General features: G+C 40.2%; 3 protein-coding genes across 4 annotated transcripts in view; 1 reads left to right on the forward strand and 2 right to left on the reverse strand.

Moving 5' to 3' along the window:
• Positions 1-4,434, forward strand: part of LOC122245847 (AP-4 complex subunit beta-1) — a 5,552-nt gene extending 1,118 nt beyond the window's left edge. Inside the window, exons 3-5 of the mRNA XM_043003876.2 lie at positions 492-666; positions 987-1,252; positions 2,024-4,434. Of these exons, the coding sequence (XP_042859810.2) occupies positions 492-666; positions 987-1,252; positions 2,024-3,143 (1,561 nt within the window). The 3' untranslated portion in view covers positions 3,144-4,434. The remainder of the gene's footprint in view (positions 1-491; positions 667-986; positions 1,253-2,023) is intronic.
• Positions 4,435-5,600: 1,166 nt separating this feature from the next.
• Positions 5,601-11,227, reverse strand: wmd (serine-threonine kinase receptor-associated protein wmd). 2 transcript variants are annotated; one of them, XM_086550012.1, is made up of 7 exons: positions 11,067-11,227; positions 9,576-9,715; positions 9,220-9,370; positions 8,839-8,963; positions 8,252-8,364; positions 6,919-7,260; positions 6,604-6,743 (listed from the first exon to the last, which is right to left on the reverse strand). In XM_086550012.1, exons 1-6 carry the CDS (start codon positions 11,182-11,184, stop codon positions 6,921-6,923), a joined length of 987 nt encoding a protein of 328 aa, XP_086406138.1. In that variant the 5' UTR covers positions 11,185-11,227; the 3' UTR covers positions 6,604-6,743; positions 6,919-6,920. The 2 variants fall into 2 exon arrangements, with proteins under 2 accessions (XP_042859811.2, XP_086406138.1); XM_043003877.2 differs by having other exon boundaries at positions 5,601-7,260.
• An 8,470-nt stretch (positions 11,228-19,697) lies between these two features.
• The window catches only part of RnpS1 (RNA-binding protein S1), a gene marked incomplete at its 5' end in the record, with an annotated part of 12,364 nt that continues 12,061 nt past the window's right edge, over positions 19,698-20,000 (reverse strand). The window contains one exon of the mRNA XM_086550014.1: positions 19,698-20,000. This exon is cut by the window's right edge and continues 517 nt beyond it.

Consider the following 20,000-nt stretch of genomic DNA (forward strand, 5'->3'; position numbering starts at 1 on the left):
GCACACACACACACACACACACACACACACACACACACACACACACACACACACACACACACACACACACACACACACACACACACACACACACACACACACACACACACACACACACACACACACACATGCACATACACACAGGACACACACACATTGAACTCTAGGCAGGATTATAAACAAATATTTCTCGCTCTTTGGAGATGACTGGACGCAGACAGGGGTACATGTGTAGTATATGGGATGGGAGTAAAAATGTGCTATTTTTGCACTACTTCCCCACAACCAATTCACATATAAGAGACATAATTTATATGCATCACATGTTTTTTAAGGATTATTTTCCTAGGAAAGCATGCAAACTAGCTGGGCCACAAACTAAAATTCACAAAGTAAGTAGGTATACTGTATAGTTTTAGCAATTTGCTTTTTTTTTTTTTTTTTTTTTTCTGTAAAACTGAAATCATAATGATTAAATCCCTACCTCAAAGGTGTTCGAAAAATGCTGACTTGGCTCTCTTGACGGCAAACCTGCTCCTTAAGGATACTTCCGATGCCAACCCAACAGTGCGAAGTGCTAGCATCTCTGCCTTGGCCGCACTGCCTGGCATTGAAGAGAGCTCTGTCAGGGCCATTACAACTGCCTTGTCAGACCAAGCAGCTATGGTGAGAAACTGTATCTCTTTTCTTGAAAGGAATTTTTCCTTTTATTTATTTTGTAAGTTGTTCATAAAAGAGTTTCTTTTTTTTTTTTTTCTTTTTTTCTTTTCTTTTCTTTTTTCATTTATTTACAGTGAGAGAGGATATATTTTCACTAGATCTAGGCAAATGTTTACCATTTTTGTGATATCTCCATGATTGCAGAAAAAAAAACTATGATCCTAATGCAATGTGTATTATGATCTGCTTTTAGCTAAAATGCTGTTATGAATACCTTAAACACAGAAATTATGAATTCATCGCTAAAACCTTTCATTAATTTCCAGGTACGCAGAGCTGGAGCTGTGGCTTGTATGAGACTTTACAGCCATGCTCCAGAAGTTGTGCTGGAGTGTGGATTAGTTACCGCCTTGTACGAAGGGATAAGAGATTCAGACCCGATAGTCATAACTAATTGCATACTCGCCCTAGACAGTATTCTACACAGTGAGGGAGGTATTGTTGTCAATAAGAATATTGCCCACTACCTTTTAGGGAGAGTGATGCAGTTCTCTGATTGCAATGCTGTTTACGTGTTGACCTTGTTGCTCAGGTGAGTTAGTTGGCTTTAGCATATGTGTAGAAAGAGGTATAAATAAGAGCCGACACGTTTTGATTATCTCGTCCTTAGAATGAAATGCATCAAATCCATCTCTGGTATTGTGAAGTTATTTAGTCTCATTTATACCTTTTTATGCACCACACAAATGAATAATTTATTATATTTTAACACCTACAGACTATTTATTCTAAAGGATCTAGTAATATAATTGTATCTTGTAGTACTACCTTAACATTATTATTATTTTTTTTGTGTGTGTATGTGTGTGTGTGTGTGTGTGTGTGTGTGTGTGTGTGTGTGTGTGTGTGTGTGTGTGTGTGTGTGTGTGTGTGTGTGTGTGTGTGTGTGTGTGTGTGTGTGTGTGTGTGTGTGTGTGTGTGTGTGTGTGTGTGTGTGTCTGTGTGAAGTGATTGCATTTGGTCATCTAAGGAAACCCATGTCTCCAGGCAACTGGTTACATAGAATCAAGTTTTTAAGGTCCTGTGCTAAATGTTAGCTGTGTTTATTATGACTATGTCAAGGGGAAAGAGTTGACTAGGTGGATGTAGCAAAGGCAAGCATAAATAGATTCTTGACTTATTATGTTTTCATCCAATTGTATCTTAGTGCACAACCATTTTACTAACTCTAAACCTTATGTTGTGCTTTTGTCACTGAGATCCAGTTTTATGTCTTTATATGATTATGGATTTTATAGATACAATAAATAGCTTATAGATACTGAATCACATTTCAGAATCATTCTTGGCATATCCTTTTCAGATACACACCAAAAAGTGAAGAGGAAATTTTTACCATGCTTAATGCCTTGGATGAGCTACTAGCCTCCAAAACCCCAGCCGTGCTCATAGCTTCTGTGAAGCTTTTCCTTCATCTTACAAAAGATCATCAACATTTGAAGAAGGACATGCTTGAGCTAATCCATACCCCAATTTGCAAGATCCTTAGCAGAAACATTCCCGAGACGTCCTTCTTGATGGTGGAGTTCTTGCAGACGCTAGGAGATATCAGAGAGGTTTTTGGGCCACATTATAAGTATTTCTTGGTCAGATCCAAGGATCCGGGCTACCTCAAAACACAGAAGCTTAAAGTATTACCCGAAGTTAGCACAGAATCCAATGTGTGCCAACTTATAGAAGAAGTGAAGCCATTCTGCAGTGATTACCAGAGTTTTCGGGAAGCAATCAGTTGCTTGGGAAAGCTGGCTTTGGTGAACAGCGTTGCTTACAAGATGTGTCTCTCCACACTTGAATCCCTTCTTGATGTGCCTACAGAGAGGGTTGTGGTTGCTGCCTTGGAGTGCCTTTTGACTATAATTTCTCCAGATTTAGTGACGGAGAATGTGACCCGAGCAAGCGGCAGCAATGCGGAACTCCCTGAGGGCTCAGCTGCCAAGAGTGAGCCCCAGGGAGGAGACCTTCATCAACTCACAGATAAGATGAAGCAAAGACACAAAATTGGACCCTTGAGAGAACTGCCAGATCTGCCAAAAGAACTCATAGCAGCAGTAACTCAAGCGATATCAAGGAGTACTGTCCAAGAGGCTGCCCCTACGCTTGTCCTGCATGCACTAGGAACATTGGCCACTTATATAGACACTTCTCATGATATTGTAGAAAGCATATCTCCCCTTTCATTAGCATCTGCTTCGACCCACGCCGATTTGGTCACGTGTGCAGCCCGCGTCTTTCTTGCCCGACCAGCACAGATGCAGCTTATTCTGTCGGCGGTTCTCACAAGAGCCCTCAAGACCCCTGGGCCGCCAGCCTCTCGTGCTGCCTTGGTGTATGGGGCACTTATGGAGGGACCTGAAAATGCGGCTTATCTCCTCCGGGCTTTTCCGAAGCGCAGTAAACCACCATCAGAGGAGCAGGCTGCGTAACATGCAGATGTGTGTATATGCTTTCTTCGCGGCAAATATGTGTTATATTATGGTCTAACAGTTACCTGCATTTATTGCCATTATTTAGGCATGTATAAAAGAATATTTTACTTCTTGTGTTAAAAACAAGAAGAAGAAACAGGAAAGAAAAAGACTTTTAATTTTTATCCCTTTCAGGAAAAAATAAATTAACCATAAATATATTGGCTGTATTTAATTACCATTGCTAACCAGAAAAAAAAAACCATCCTGATTGAAACAAAGTCCAAAGTTGGCAAGTTAATTTCTTTATATGAGAAGAGAATGGATCTCCATTATTAACTATTCAGAGATTTTTTTTTTTCCTTTTTAACCAGGCAATGTACAATAACAGAATGATATCTTTGTGTTTGGATCTTGGCATTTCAACTTTCAATAGCACGATCACTTGCTAAGATGTCAGGTGCTTCCATGGAATCTTGTGTTTCATCTAAAAATGCTGTGCTTCAGGCATTCTTATTGTGGATGTTCTAGTCAAATTGATAAATATTGATATTATTGTTAAAATGTGTAACTATTGTATTTGTATTCATTGATATGCATTACAACAACTGTAACCTCATCTCATTTTCCACCATTTCTATTTGGCTAAAGGATAAACATTCAATTGTAAACTGAATTCCAGTTAATGTTAAAAGATAGAATTCTATTATAATAAAGTACCACATGGAGAGGGAACTGAGCAGTTTTGGTGTTTGTATGTACCAGTCTGTGTGCAAGTTTTTTAAGTTTTGTGTTTTATCTTTCTGTGTAGAGTGTTACCTTGCATAGATATATTGTTATAAAAGAATATATTAGCTTTCTTTTAAAAGTAATATAGTGGTTTTCTTGATACAAACCTTGATTAGAACACTGCATTTATATTATTTATCAAGATGATTTTTAATGTGATTGCATGATTTTTGTATGTATGGATTTATTCACCTGCTTTACTATGTTCTGTCTTTCTTTTTAACCCTATGACGACGGTGCGTCACACCCTTGTGACACAGCTAAATTCCCGATGCCAGGGCGTCATGCCAGTGTGACGTTTCCAATGCAATATTGCAATGGCCCGGCGTAGGGGTTTCCACTTAGCGCGTGCCCCGTCGGGAAAGGGTTAATAATTAAATCAGTCTTTTAGGAAGAATCACTTTTGTTAACTGATAAGTCAAGAATTCAATACTAATGTACGCATGTTGTGTAGATGAAAATACTTCATCTTTTGTTTAATATTTGAATTTATAAAGGTATTTATGTGGATGGAATCTCATTTTTTTAAAATTTCACCTCTAATACTTGTCCCTCCATCTCTCCCTCCTTCACTTCATTCTTATTGTAGTCTAATTAAACAAAAATCTTGACTGAAAATTTTCATCAGAATCATGATTAGAAGTATAAGTAGATATGTAGAGGGAAATAACCACAACTCCATTTAGAAAGTGTTCTACTCCCATTTCATGTTTTGAATTCCAGTGACAAATCTCTATAACTGATGGCAAAAGGAGAGAGTAGGTGGGATTATTTTAGTTTTTAGTCAATTTCTGTGAGAAAAGACAGATTGACTGATTATTATTATTTTTGTCTATACAACTATGGTTAATAGTGAGCACCACTTTCTTCTTGCACCCCTTCACAGTGTCTATCAAGTACTATCTTTTTAGAAAGTGATGGCACACAGCAAGTTGATGACCTTTTGCTCGAAAGTACCCCCAATGAAGGATATGCAGGCAAAACTAGAAGAGGAAGGTGGCTCAAACCATACCCAGTGTCTATAATGTGCCCCTGTGCCAGTAGGGATGCCTTTTACTGTAGCATTCACAGTCATAAGCTCAGGTTTCCGTTCTCTTCCCTACCTCTTCATGTTATCTTCATTGTAGATGGTTATATGTTTCATATTCATCCATGACAGAACACGAATACAAAAATATAAAGTTGCTTTTTGCCCTCCCGTAAAACAGCAATACTTCTATAGCAATGAGTATAGAGAAAATAATGAGCTGATATGGACCCTATGTTATAATTTTCGTCAATTGTAGCACTGATAGAGCTTGTGATATGACACACACAAGTCTCTCAATACAAAAAAACTCACAAAAAATTAAAACATAAAAATGGCTCTAGTTTCACAAAGAGTGACTGAAAGAGTGGGAAAAGTCAAGGTATGTTGTGTGAAGCTACCTCGCTCTGGAGACAGCAAGCAAATCTACTGCCCGTCCGCAGTGGGTTGATGGTCGCTGATGGCATCTGATCATACAATCCTCTATATCCTCTCCACCCAAACATTTAGATATCCTTTTGAAAATGAGAAAAAGGACATGGTCTCATTTTAAGAAATTCCCATTTTATGCTACAAAATGGTTTCTTGCAGAACACGGCATTCTCAACCATTCATCCACCATCCCTCAGTAAAAGGCAAAGGTCCAAATAACACTGCCATTATAACAAATTTAATGTTTACTCATCACTCCTCTTTTACATAAGCAAGGTACACAGGACATGATCCAGGGGCTTACTTCCTTCTCACATTAACCACGCCACCTGTTCCCTTTCACGGTCTCTTTCTCTCTTTCCTTGAGACCTGCTGACCTGTCCCCCACTCTTCCACTGCCAGATAATCTCAAGATAAAAATCCAGATACTTCTGTCTGATGTACTATGCTGTCTCCCTCCCTCCCAGTTTAAAAGAAAAAAAAAAATTTGTTTTGGAATCATAAATGCTAGGGAGAGAGAGAGAATGAGATTTTTTTTCTTCAATATTAAAAATGTAAACATATAAATAGATATGAATTACAATACGAATAAAAACACTACTAATAACCATATAATGATAATAAAGATAAGCATGTCTGATTCTTGCTGTCAGTGCAGAGAATGGGAGCTTGCATCCTCCGAGATACAAAGAAACTGAAAAGTACAACCATGGCCATAGGAATGTCTTTTTTTTTACTTCTTTTATTTTTCTTGAAGACTTTTGAGATTCACTTACAAAATAAAGATAGAAGGGTTTTCCTACTTCAAGGTTTTCCACATTACATCTAACCCAACACCACTGATATGGCAAAAGTACACTTTACTATAATACAAAATTATTGTGTTAAGGTATAAAGTAATAGGTATCTGTAAAACACATTATCAGTACAAATGAAAAACAAAATTACAGGAGGACTCACATTCTTAAAGAGACATATCTTCTTCAACTATAAAAAGGCATGACCTTAACAAGTGTTACTAAGGCACCAGGAGTGTGTGTAACACTTCAGAACATTCAAAGTACTATTGACTAATTACAATAAAACCTAATACAGGAGGCAAGATACAAAAAGAAAGAATACTGGGTTCTATGGCTTTGAAAGCACACTGGAACTGATGCTTTCTTGGTTTTTTTCCCCATCTAAGGTAAAATTACAACCGATTCAGCGATGAAAGACGATACTCGAGCACACGCGGCCCCTTACACTGTTTTACATCCTTTGTCGAGGATGACATGTACCTTGGCAGCTGTATTCAAGGCACATGAAAAAAAACACTTGCTCATCTTCCTTCTGAAACTAATACTTGAGTCTTTCCTTGAGCTGCATCTCTGAAACATACTCTATGTCTTTTACACAAAATATATGTTCTTATGAGAAGTTCCCAGCTTATTTAAGTTTATTAAAGCTAAATAATAAATTAATTCAATTCAATAATTTTCTGATAGGTTCAGGGATATACTAGAGTATAAGACTTGTGGAAGAAGAAAAAAAAAATAGACACACTTTTAAGCAGTAGCTTCTGGTTTGGCAGGAGTATTGATTATTTCGTTTGACGAGGCGTCGACGCACTTCCAAAGTCCGTAAGTTTTGCCTACTGTCGTCTGCCACAGTCGCAGGGTGCCGTCTTCACTCCCCGAGGCATAGAGCTCCCCATCGGGGCTGAACCGCACACAATGGACAGGGCCGAAGTGACCCTTGAAGGATTCTAATTCTACATTAGTGCTGTAGTCATATTTGTACATCTTGAAGTCCTCGCCTCCACAGATAAAGACTGAGCGGTCGGGGTGGAGGGAGGCAGAGTAGACTGCTGTGGGGATGGTGACTTCATCTCGCTGCTGCTCTAGGCTGCAAGGAGAAAAAATCATTAGCTGTAATGAGAGCTTTAACCCATTCCCGACGGGGGAATTCTAGCCTAGAATGTCCAAATGCCGGGGCGTTCGAATTATTAGGCCTAAATCAATTGAATGGCTGGCACAATACTGTGCCGCCCGGCAACTGGGCTTTTGAATGCGCGGTACACATGCTGTACCACCCGTCCTGTGTGGGTTAATAACCTAAAATCATTCCCTTAAAATTACCTTCTTTATACAAACAAAAAAATCTTACTAAAACTTCATTTCATGATCATGTTATCAATACTAAAATCATCAATTCAACATAACATATCACAAAAATTAATATCAGTCATAAAATTAGCTTAACCCCTTCACTCCGGGCAGTAGAAAACGCTCCTCGCGCCGTATCCGAGCTGCCGGCGCGTGCCAAATTTTAAACGTCGCTACTGAATATGACAAGTTTTAAGACAAAACCTCTACAAGTTTATAGCCAAAACCCCAACATAATCATCATGTGTTATATATCAAAATATGCATAGTTAACCTCTTCCCCCATGGGCATGTGACAAGTTATTTACATGGGTTGGGAGGAAGATGGAAAGAGTGACCTTGGTGGGAGGCCTCACTCAGATAACCAAAGAAAACGATTGAAATAGTATGGTAAACTAATCATAATATGTTTTATATTTTTACATAATGTTCCATAAATAAATAATAAAATGATTGCCAGCAGGGCCCATCAATGCCTCCCCTGGTATAAGCAAATCCCACTCTTATGTAATAAATTATTAATAATGAAAGTCAAGTAATATATCGTATCATATCCGACCTCTATTCTGAAAGATCTCGTACAGTATCCGGAAGAAAGAAAACGCAATTCCACCAGAACTGAGCCATGACGCAGTATGCGCGTCCTCGGATTTGACGCGAGCGCTGCGATGACGCAGTATACGCGTCATCGTGTCGAAGGGGTTAAAACTTCACCGTGACAAACCACTTACGTCTCAGGATTGAGGAAGGCAACTTTCGAGCCGTATGTGACTGTGAGTGTCTGTCCGTCGGGAGATAGTTCCATGCTAGTCGGGATGTGTGCCACTTCCATCTTGTGTACTTCCTATTGCGCGAAAGAGATGGAACAGAATAAATAAATTGTTATTGCTGTAATTCTTAAAGGAAACTTATCCATGCTCTGCCTTTTTGACTTCCATAGAGTGAATTTTTTTTGTCTGAATGATAACTTATTCATTCTTTAACTTGGGCAGTTATTTTGAGTCTTAGCAGATTTGTTAAATAGTAATAAAAAAGGTACAGTTTTCAGGGACTCTACAAACACTGCATCTTTCTATACTATCTTTTTTTATCTATATCTATGCAACATTTATTTCTGTATTTAAATATCCATGACTGACACATCTGTCAGTCATGACAGATGCAAATTATATCAAGATGCTTGAATATAAAAAAATAAAAAATACATATTATACAGACAGACAAGTAGACTAATAGACAGACATAAATCAATAAACACAGAAAAAAAGGAAAAAAGTATGAAGAGAGCAACAAAAAGACCGTGTTGAATCTAACGCACCTTCCCAGATGCCTTGTCCCAAACGCGGATTGTCTTGTCCTCAGCACAACTCAGCATCTGCTTCCCATCCTTCATGAAGAGAACATGCTTCAGGCCACCAGTGTGCCCCGAAAACACCTGAGGCTCTGAAAAAAGTAGTATTTTGCATAAAGCACAGGCCCTAAGGTGAAGGAGCTTCAATTTTATTCAACTTTATTCCCGAGTCCTAACTCCAATGGAAAAAAAATCCACGCATCAGTCACGACATTCTCTCTCTATTACCTGAATCCTTTGATAAAATCTTCTGATAAAGAAACAAATCTTCAACTTGCACTATAAGCACTCTTTAGACAAGATATAAGTCACAACCAAAAACAGAGATCAAACACATTAGCCTCGTACCAGCTTCCGGCTTTCCCAAGTCGAAGATCTTGAGGAGCTTCTCGTTGGACCCGGTGAGGAGCTCAGTGGAGTCGGGGGAGAAGTCGACAGTCTTAACGATGTGGGAGTGAGAGAACGTGTGCAGCTCCTCCCCGGCAACAGCATCCCACACCTGAAATGATATGCTGTCATTAGTAATCAGGTTAGAGCACGGAGAGCAGGAGGGATGGAGCAAGGGAGGGAGCACAGGAGAAATGTGAATGTACAGGAGAAAACACTGTATGAAGTGAAAATAGTAAACAAAAACTCAGCTGGAGTTAAAAGATTTCTTCCACCCAACAAAAAGCAGAAGAGAAGCTGCATCATCCCATCCTCACCTTCGCAGAGAAGTCTGCAGCTGCTGTGGCTGCACGGGAAGCGTCGTTGTTGAGGGCCACCCCCCACACGGCCCCTTTGTGCCCCTCAAAGGTTCCAATCCAGTCTCCAGTGTTTCCCTGCCGGAGCATAGGCTTGCCATCTGGAAAGGCCATTGATATTAGAAAACTGCTGAATCTATACACAATACGATCGCTTTTTTAACTTGGAGTTTCATGGATTCTACAATAAATTTTTGGGAATATATTGTTAAAGCAATCAAATTGCCCATAATTATAGTTAGGAAAGTACATCAACTACAAAGTGAACAGTAAATGGAAGTGACAAATTGCCGATCTCTAACACATTCCTTCAAATGACATTGTTGTCGAAGAATGAAAATAAGAAGTGACCAAATAAATAAATGGTGAGGGACACCATACCGGGAAGTGCTTGGGCTCAACAATATTAATGAAATAGGAAGGATCTTCACCTTACTTCTTACAATAAAAGGTGGCAGATTTTAGACCAGAAAAGATTAGATGTTGGGAAGATAACATAAATATCATTGAATCAAAATGACTTTAGAGATCACCAGAATCTGGATCATATTCAAACATCAAAATTAATATTCATACATTCTGAATCATATTCTAGTACTGAATTCTATAATCATATTGTCTAAATTAATTTTATAATCATATCAAAATCCATCATTCTAATCTTGTCCAAAAGGCACTGTGTATTTTTCTTTCTGTTTCATACCATATGTCAAAGGCAATTGATAAAATATGTATATTTCTAATAATTAATTTTATCATCTATGATAAAACTATATAGTGTGTTAGTAATTACATACTTAAAGCCTTACAAGGTAAGTTTTGACATTCGGAAATCACTTCCTTTCTCTTCACTCATCATGTACATTAAGATATGTTCCTTTTCTATATAAACAAAGACGAACAAAGCTCCACAAACCCTTTCTCCCCTCAATTCCAAAATGACTTCGGGAACACCAGAAGAACATATTCGAGAAGGCCATATGAATTAACACACAGAGTCAACGTAAACAAAAACATTTTCCTTTCAGAATTGCTCAAGTCTTAAGAAACCCTCTTAGAGGAGAAGGAAGGCAGCTCCCGAACTCAACAAGAGAAGGAAAGAGGGAATTTGGACCATGCTTTCCCCTTGACAAGACGCTACAAACGCATTGCATATGGTAAACAGACGAGAAAGTATTGTCAGTTTATATATATCTATATATCTATGTGTTAATTGCTCAAAGTTCTAGGGAAGAGTTAGTCTCCTCGCCAAGAGCCAGTCTTTGTGGAGACCATGGAAACAAGAATCAAGGTTGAGTGAAAGTTTTATTTCTCGAACTTGAGAGCGAGAGAGAGAGCGAGAGAGAGAGTGAGAAAAGAGAGAGTTGAGAAGCCGAACCTCTAGGAGCAGCGACTAACATTTCCCCGTCGAAACAGAGCAAAATCCCCTCCGAGGGCTCTGCAAACACCCACCTTTCGAGGCGGAGATGAGGAAATAGCCATCCGTGCAGAGTTTCGAGAAGGCCAGATGAACCACGGGTCGTGTGTGGCCGCTGCAGGTGAGGGGCGTCTGACGGAGCGTGGCGGCCATGGTGTTGCTTCGTCGGGGGCTGCCTGTCGTCTGCCCAATCAGCTGACTCGAGCGCCTCCGTTGGCCACGCCGAGTTCGAGTCTGGACCAGCCCTTACTGCCATTCTTATTAGTGGCATTATTCTCATTACAGAGATACCTCTTGTATGGAGAAATTCTTCATAGGTGTATATGGATCTTCTTTTCCTTCGGCTGCGTTTGTTGCCTGTCACCAAATTCGAGTCTGCCAGAATTTTCAAATTTTATCTTTTCATTGGTTATGTCGCAAAGAAATGAATTATTTGACAGACAAAAGGATCAAAGAAAATACATGTTTTCTTCTGAAACATTTGTGTTTGATTATCATATTATACATTAATGGAGTTTACGAACCGCGAGAATTTTGATGTGCATAACTTTCATATTCGTTCTTTATCTTTGTTACCATATCGTTTTAAAGAGGGACATATTGCTCACAATGAAGTCCGTAAAAAATGTCATGTCTTTTGACACCTTCATTCAATATGCGTCAATTCAAAGGAAGAACTCGGCCCAGACACGTGTCACTTATCTCCCTATGTACGCGCCTCAGATAAGGAACAGGAGGAAGGGCTCTGGGAAATTTGGTTAAATTCTCTTATTTACTGTGTGTGTGTGTGTGTGTGTGTGTGTGCGTGAGTGTGTGTGTGTGCGTGCGTGAGTGTGTGCGTGAGTGTGTGTGTGTGTGTGCGTGAGTGTGTGTGTGTGTGTGTGTGTGTGTGTGCGTGAGTGTGTGTGTGTGTGTGTGTGTGTGTGTGTGTGTGTGTGTGTGTGTGTGTGTGTGTGTGTGTGTGTGTGTGTGTGTGTGTGTGTGTGTGTGTGTGTGTGTGTGTGTGTGTGTGTGTGTGTGTGTGTGTGTGCGTGAGTGTGTGTGTGTGTGTGTGTGTGTGTGTGCGTGAGTGTGTGTGTGCGTGTTTATTGCTTTTCATGGTTTCATTTTCACTGAAGCATGGAAGTTACAGCAAGCCTCCACTTTTACGTGGTTCAAAATGTGGAGCGAGAGCACCAGGTACCATAGCCGCAGCTGTCGAATCTCAATGAACTCCTTCAAAAGTGACGCCTTTTCAACAATGTAAAAACTCTTTGAAAGAGAATTGGCCACTTTTATTTATACAAAATAGCATTGTATAATGCCTTCAAATATTCTTCAGTACATGGCAGAACCAAGGAGGAAACCATTCAAAGATGCATCACTGGAAGGTCCCGAGGAGCACCGTTGAAATGCCCAAGGCCACTGGAAGGGTCACAGGGGCATGGATAGAAGGGGCGCAGGGGCATGGATAGAAGGGGCGCAGGGGCATGGATAGAAGGGGCGCAGGGGCATGGATAGAAGGGTCACAGGGGCATGGATAGAAGGGTCACAGGGGCATGGATAGAAGGGTCACAGGGACATGGGTAGAAGGGGCGCAGGGGCATGGATAGAAGGGTCACAGGGGCATAGATAGAAGGGTCACAGGGGCATGGATAGAAGGGGCGCAGGGGCATGGATAGAAGGGGCGCAGGGGCATGGATAGAAGGGTCACAGGGGCATGGGTAGAAGGGGCGCAGGGGCATGGATAGAAGGGTCACAGGGGCATGGATAGAAGGGGCGCAGGGGCATGGATAGAAGGGGCGCAGGGGCATGGATAGAAGGGGCGCAGGGGCATGGATAGAAGGGTCACAGGGGCATGGATAGAAGGGGCGCAGGGGCATGGATAGAAGGGTCACAGGGGCATGGATAGAAGGGTCACAGGGGCATGGATAGAAGGGGCGCAGGGGCATGGATAGAAGGGTCACAGGGGCATGGATAGAAGGGGCGCAGGGGCATGGATAGAAGGGGCGCAGGGGCATGGATAGAAGGGTCACAGGGGCATGGATAGAAGGGGCGCAGGGGCATGGATAGAAGGGTCACAGGGGCATGGATAGAAGGGTCACAGGGGCATGGATAGAAGGGGCGCAGGGGCATGGATAGAAGGGTCACAGGGGCATGGATAGAAGGGTCACAGGGGCATGGATAGAAGGGGCGCAGGGGCATGGATAGAAGGGGCGCAGGGGCATGGATAGAAGGGTCACAGGGGCATAGATAGAAGGGTCACAGGGGCATGGATAGAAGGGGCGCAGGGGCATGGATAGAAGGGGCGCAGGGGCATGGATAGAAGGGGCGCAGGGGCATGGATAGAAGGGGCGCAGGGGCATGGATAGAAGGGGCGCAGAGGCATGGATAGAAGGGGCGCAGGGGCATGGATAGAAGGGGCGCAGGGGCATGGATAGAAGGGGCGCAGGGGCATGGATAGAAGGGGCGCAGGGGCATGGATAGAAGGGGCGCAGGGGCACTATTGCAAGGCGCGAAGGGCATCATCGTAAGAGCCAAGGGGCACCGTTAGATAGCCAAGGGGACGCCACTGGAAGGACCGAAGGGACATCATTGTTGGGTTGTGCTTCGGGCACATTCGACCTTAATTCGGCTACGCCCAAGATGCTGCACGGCGTGATAATATGTAGAAAATATAAACGCAATATTTATTGGTTGATTCTATGTAATGTGTCCATTAGTGGAGCAGAAAAGGCATAAATAAAGAGTTCCTCAGAAGACGGTCCGCAGTAGAAAAGAAGCGAAGCCACACAAGGGCGAAGCGGGAAAGAATAATGTTTAGCGAATGGCTATGCTGACTTCACGCGTCAGAAAAGTACTTGAAGTGTGAACGAGCTGAACAATAGTTTTTTTAAAAGGATATACTATATTTCTTGATTTTGAAAATACATAATTTCCTCGTGCTTTTTCAAGGCTATGCAACAATCTGGATTTTCTACCTTTTATGAACAGTTTCATTAAACGTATTCACTCATGCTTCTTTAGTGAGTGAAATAATGTGTATGAAATTATTATTATTTTTTTTTTTTTGTATTTAATTTCACCATAAAGCATTTTTTCCTAGTGTGGTTATCATTGATTCTACGTATAATACCAAACATCTCTAGGTTAGGAGACTGAGCCTGAGAGAGTTACCTGAAAGAGGCAAACTGCTGGTTATACCTCATGGAAAATGAAAAAGAAAGTGAAGGACAGGAAAGAACAACGAACACCACATTCTATGGAAAAGAGAGTTACGTTGACCCATCTTCTACAACAGAATGATATCAATCAGAAGCGGGACCAGAGATGAAGTCGGGTATGTGTGAATGGGAGTAGCAGTTTGCTAATAAGTAATCGCGGTGTTGGTGTTCTAGGGGAAAGTACGTGGATTAATGGATACTAATAATAACCTTTTCGTAATGTTGTGCTTTTGGTATCAGCTTAGGCAAAGACGTTGGCGTAATGAGCTATTATTAAACTTCAAGAGACGCATGGGAAATAAGCTTAGTTGTTCATGTTGTGTTACAGCCTTCAAGTGTTCAGCCACGAAAGGATCACTCTGTACAGTTGGTATTTGGACGAAAAAATAAAGCTTTTAAAGCTTATGTAGATCATACAACATGGATACAAAGATATATATATATATATATATATATATATATATATATATATATATATATATATATACATATATATATGTATATAAATATATTAGCAAATATCGTTATACTTTTGCAGAACCAGTACGAATATTAGCACAAAGTTATTGTTCTGCAAGTCCCATCATATGCATGGTACTTCAAAAAAAAAAAAAAAAAAAAAAGACGTAACTTCTGAGTTCTGTTATTTCTCATCCGTCAGCAATGGAGGATAAAAAAAATCGTTATGGTATGTTTTCTTTATCCATTTCTTTTCCACAAATTTCGATGTAAACCTTGCGAAGTCTGCCAATCGTCCTGGAAAACACATTTCATAAAAAAATAAACATATGCTAAGATGTTTCCTCTCAGTGATTAGAAGGTTTTATACTCTCGTGATATAAAAGTGTTATCACTTGTTTCTCCAAGACTCTAAGACTTCATGGCATTCAGAGTGAGAGTCGCACAAGCCTTAAGCCACATGAACTCGCGAGTCACGTAATGTTGGCTTTAATTTCTTCATGTGTCCTTTTCTACAATAGTTCTGAATCAATGGTTTAAGTCCTTTACTATCTTAAATTAAGAGGGAGCGCAGGCGTAATAAAAGAAAAGTATAAACATATTTTTTTCTTTTAAAGGACTGACCTTACACTAAATTATCATGCACATGATCGTATAAAATTAAGTATATGAATGACACGTATAAAAAAGATATATCATCCTTTAATATTTCCAACCAAAAATCTTCCCTTAAGAATAGTTATGTCAAAACTCACGCCAGAACTTAAATGACTTAGATGTATACCACGTAGGATATAATAAAAACACGTCCCCAAAAAGTTTCTCACTATCCCACCACATGCAAGCAAGCAATAATCAACCGTATGCCAAGGAACCATTGAGAAACCCGGTCTCTCACTTATTGAGGTTTGTGGATTCATTTTTGGGATGTAGATAGAAGTAAAACTTATTTTTCATTTGTAAGTCTTGGTCCCGAGTAAGAGAAAAAGAAAAATTGAGACCCCAAGGTTCTTTCTTTGCTCACAGCTCCATATAAGGAGGATTATCACTAGTACTGAACTTCCGCTAGACATATATATCTATGTAATCCGTATGGATCAGTTGCACTGAAGACATTTTTAGCAGATATCCATTGTTCTGTTGTCAACGGCTTCGTCGCATCCCCGGCACAGGGAGCTTGGAGGGAGCTCTCCTTGCTCAAGGGAACCCTAGAGTGCAGGTGGTCCAAGATATAAGTGTAAGTATACATGTGTGTTTGTGTGTGTGTGTGTGTGTGTGTGTGTGTGTGTGTGTGTGTGTGTGTGTGTGTGTGTGTGTGTGTGTGTGTGCGTGTGTGTGCGCGCGCGTGTGTGTATACACATAAATACATGTGATGCATTCAGGGCGAACAAGATGAAAACAAAACAACGAGGGGAAACAGGATAACACACGGATTTGTCGAAGGCCTTTTCGCTCTATTGCTTCCTCAGGGAGCAGCGGAGGCGCCCCTGAGGTCGGGTCGCCGGAGAGCGCGGCGGTGCTCATGGAGTCCACGTCCTGTTTCGCCCATGTATACCTTGTCACATCCGCCGCAAGGTGGACTGTACACCTGGCCATGGGACCTTCAGGACACTGGACTGTATTGTCTAACGACGCCTATCTTTTTTCCGATTTGGTAGCGATTATGATTGTGTGATAAGGGCGTCTTTATTAGTGGGTTTTCTATACACGGAAACACTGGGCCGTCGGGTCACCTGTGTATCCTGGAGTCAAGGAACGGAAGCTGGTCCTCTCGTACCTCTTCTTTGGAGTAGTTATAGTGGGGTGCATCATGTTCAACCTTCTACAGAGGTCCTGGAGGTTCGTCCTCGTAGGTACAGCGGCGAGGACGTCGTCCACACTACTTTATTACCCACGACTTGTCGGTAACGATCAACTTCAAGCGTCTTCATGAAGAGCTGGTCAAGGACCTCTGAGAGCGGATGAACCATCGCAAGTCCTTGAATTTGTTAATGTTCACTGCCATAGAGCTCGAACGGGCTGGACTCCACACACAGGTGGATGAGAGTGACGCAGTTATCCCTCGGCAGAGGGACTTGGTCCTCATCTAGTCCTTCCGTCGTTGTCTAGCAGCTTCGATGGCTTCACTGATGGGTACGTTTGTGCGTCTAATCACTGATGTGGCCTGATATCTGTAACATATACATCCCACTCTGTATCTTTTGCCTATCATACCCTGAGGAAGCGATATAGTGAAAAAGCCTTCGGTATATTCGTGTTTTATTTTTTATTTTTTATTTTTTTGGTGTGTGTACATATATAAATATATATACTGACACTTTTCTGTCATCTTTAGGGGGGGGGGGGGTAAGATTCAGGGAGATCGCAGCAGAGACTTCCTACTATCCAATCTTTATTCAAACACAGAAAGTATCGAAAGTAGTAAGGGATATCAGACTTATTTTATATTTCATTCCAAATTGCCAACTTGGCTCTCGTTAATGAGTTGTCCTCGCTAAGTCGCTGGAAATTTTGGCTGAAGCATTTGAGGTACTGAGTGAGTGAGCCTGAAGGTAAAACCACGAGGAGTAAAGTTCTCTTGTATCATAACAAAATTCAGCCATTGGGTAGGGCGCTCCATTTAATCTGAGCTTGACGTGAAAATACACAAGTTTTTGAAAGTTGTGACATCTTGACAAAGGTGACCATTACCTTGACAAGTGATTCTTGTACTTTTTACCACCAGGTGAGGGCCCCTCTGGTAGCTGGCTCCTTACCTCCATGGGCCCCCTTACATCTAGGGAATAATTCATTCCTTTCTAATTGAAAGGGAAAGGGAAAAAATAGGTGATTTAGTTATCTTTATTGAACAACTGTAGAAGTAACACTCTTAAACACAACATTTATTAAGAATTTCAAGTACAGAAAAATTCTGATTATTTCCTCTGGATTTGCACCCTCCTACGGATTCACTCATGACCCCAGTTTAAGAACCATTGGTCTAGACCTTGCCTAAAGTGTTACGGAATCTTTCAAACAGAACATTCGGTTTTCCTGGCGTCTAGGGAAAGATGGATAGATTGTTGAAAGAACACTGACAAACCCAATCTTGCTGTTCGGCAGAGAGAACTGAACATTAAATAGCAATATAAAGAAAATATTGACCTGCATTTGTATGACCTTGTTTCACAGAAATATGAAGGATCACCGGAATTAATTGGTGTCCAACTAGAATTAGCCTGAAAGACTTTACGTGGTTTCTTATCTGCTCGGCAAAACAACACCGATCCTGCTCAGTCATCTCAGAGAAGTGAGAGAAGCGAAGGAAGTGATGGTCAGACTAAAGGATGCTGCAGATTGATCACATCAAAGAAAGGAGCCTCTGCTTGTCCATTTGTTTGCTCTTGTTCAATATGGTTCACTCAAATACTCCATAATCTACGGTTTGAATTTATTCCTGCAATATCATTTCAGAAACTTCAATTCTAGATATGGAATTATGACCAATTTCAATCTACTGTTCATCCTGATGGCATTCAAAGCATATCCAATGACAGAATCTAAAGAGGTCACCACTTGTCTGTGTCTTGTGGGTTATTATCACGTCCACAATAATTTACTAACGAGAAGTTATCATGAACACAATAACAAATTCTTACTTCAACCCTAAAGGAAGAGAAAGTTCAGAGCTCTATGTGTACAGAAAAGGGGGAAAAAATAGAAATAATGAAAGAACATAAAAATTGTATTAAAGGAATGGGACAACTTGCATGTAAAACAAATTTTGCTGTTGTTTATGCAATCTATCTCACATAACTAAGCAAGGCAAAGCCACATGTGCTCACAGGAAAGAGAAAAGTACTATGAAGAGTAATATAATAACAACATACTAGATTGAAATAAGGGTAAAATTTTTGCCAAGAATTTTGCCATCTTTAGCCCTGGGACTCAATCATACAACAGTTGGTGTATATCATATCTGACATTAGTATACAATCATAGTCTTCAATAAGAATATTAACATGATGTCTCGGCTACAAATAGAGCAGAATACTGTATGTGCTATTCTTTATTGTCGCAATTACCTCTTTTACAGAAAGATTGAACAACTTCAAGAATTCAAGAGAAGTGTTTGGAGTTACAGGTATTTTTTTCTGAAGAGCTTTAGCCTTGAATTTTTATATGCTATTTGTATGTGAATACTTATATCATGTGAATTTCGTGAAGTTTGGTTCATAGCTTTTTTGTGTGATTTACTTTGAAAAAAGTGAAAAGTTTTGAAATTTAATGGAGCCTATAATTTTCAATCAATTGCTTTGAAAAAAATTCCATAGCTCTCTCTCTCCTGTCTGAAAAACAGCAAGAGGATATTGCTTTTTCTTGTTTTGTTTCTAAGGAAAGGAACAGAAATGTTCACTTTCGATTTTCAGCTTTTAATAATTCCATTATAAAAAAAAAGTAATAATAATCATCCAGCCAAAAAATCATCTTTTATTGCTCTTTCAAATGATACTAAGCAGTAGACAATTGCATTAAAAGTGTAGGTGAAATAGTGTTTTAAACTAGAAAAATTCCTTCTCCAGAAAACCTGTAAAAACATTTTTCTCAACCCTCTCTGGACGGGTGGTACAGTACTGTACCGCGCATTCAAAAGCCCAGTGGCCGGGCGGCACAGTATTGTGCCAGCCATTCAATTGATTTAGGCCTAATAATTCGAACGCCCCGGCATTGGGACATTCAAGGCTGGAATGCCCACGTCGTAAGTGGGTTAATGGCCGCCCAGTGAAAACGCCACGCCGTGAGTGGCTTTAAGTCATGCAGACATTTAAATTTCATTGAAATAATTTACAGTATTCTTGATGCGATGAGTGAAGAAATTATTTTTGTCATTTGTCACAAAATATTTGCCAAAAATCACACCCATATGCTCCCCTTAAATATCTTACTTGGGTGTTATGCATATCCACTTTCATTTATAGGATAAATCAGTAAGGGATACAAACGAGGATATAAAAGAAGGGCAAGTTTTAAAAATCCATTTTATTTTCAAGATCAGTCTCTATCAGTATAACACTTTACTTCATCAAAAGGGTCACTTTCATTCACGCATAACAATCGGTATAGAAAGTGTTCACTTATCAGTCATCAATTATGTACTTTGAAATTTGTACACCTTTTTCAAAATTGGATATAAACAAAATTGACAGATATCCTTTAATAAGTTCCAGTCAAAAATTGGTAACTTCACACTACTCTCAAATGATACACAGGCTTGATAAAACACTGAAAAAGAAATCTCCATTCACACCAAAAAAATAATATTACAAA

The sequence above is a fragment of the Penaeus japonicus genome, unplaced genomic scaffold (assembly GCF_977035675.1).
Source record: "Penaeus japonicus unplaced genomic scaffold, GWHDUDI00000001_assembly GWHDUDI00000023, whole genome shotgun sequence".
In the NCBI taxonomy this organism is placed as follows: domain Eukaryota; kingdom Metazoa; phylum Arthropoda; class Malacostraca; order Decapoda; family Penaeidae; genus Penaeus; species Penaeus japonicus.

What these genes read in the sequence shown, in the direction of transcription:
- wmd (XM_043003877.2), bottom strand. Translation starts at nt 11,184, where the DNA reads ATGGCCGCCACGCTCCGTCAGACGCCCCTCACCTGCAGCGGCCACACA. An exon ending in CTTGGGAAAGCCGGAAGCTG is followed by an intron (nt 8,964 to 9,219) that starts GTACGAGGCTAA and finishes TACTTTTTTCAG; the next exon opens with AGCCTCAGGTGTTTTCGGGG. An exon ending in GCCTTCCTCAATCCTGAGAC is followed by an intron (nt 7,261 to 8,251) that starts GTAAGTGGTTTG and finishes TTCTCCTTGCAG; the next exon opens with CCTAGAGCAGCAGCGAGATG.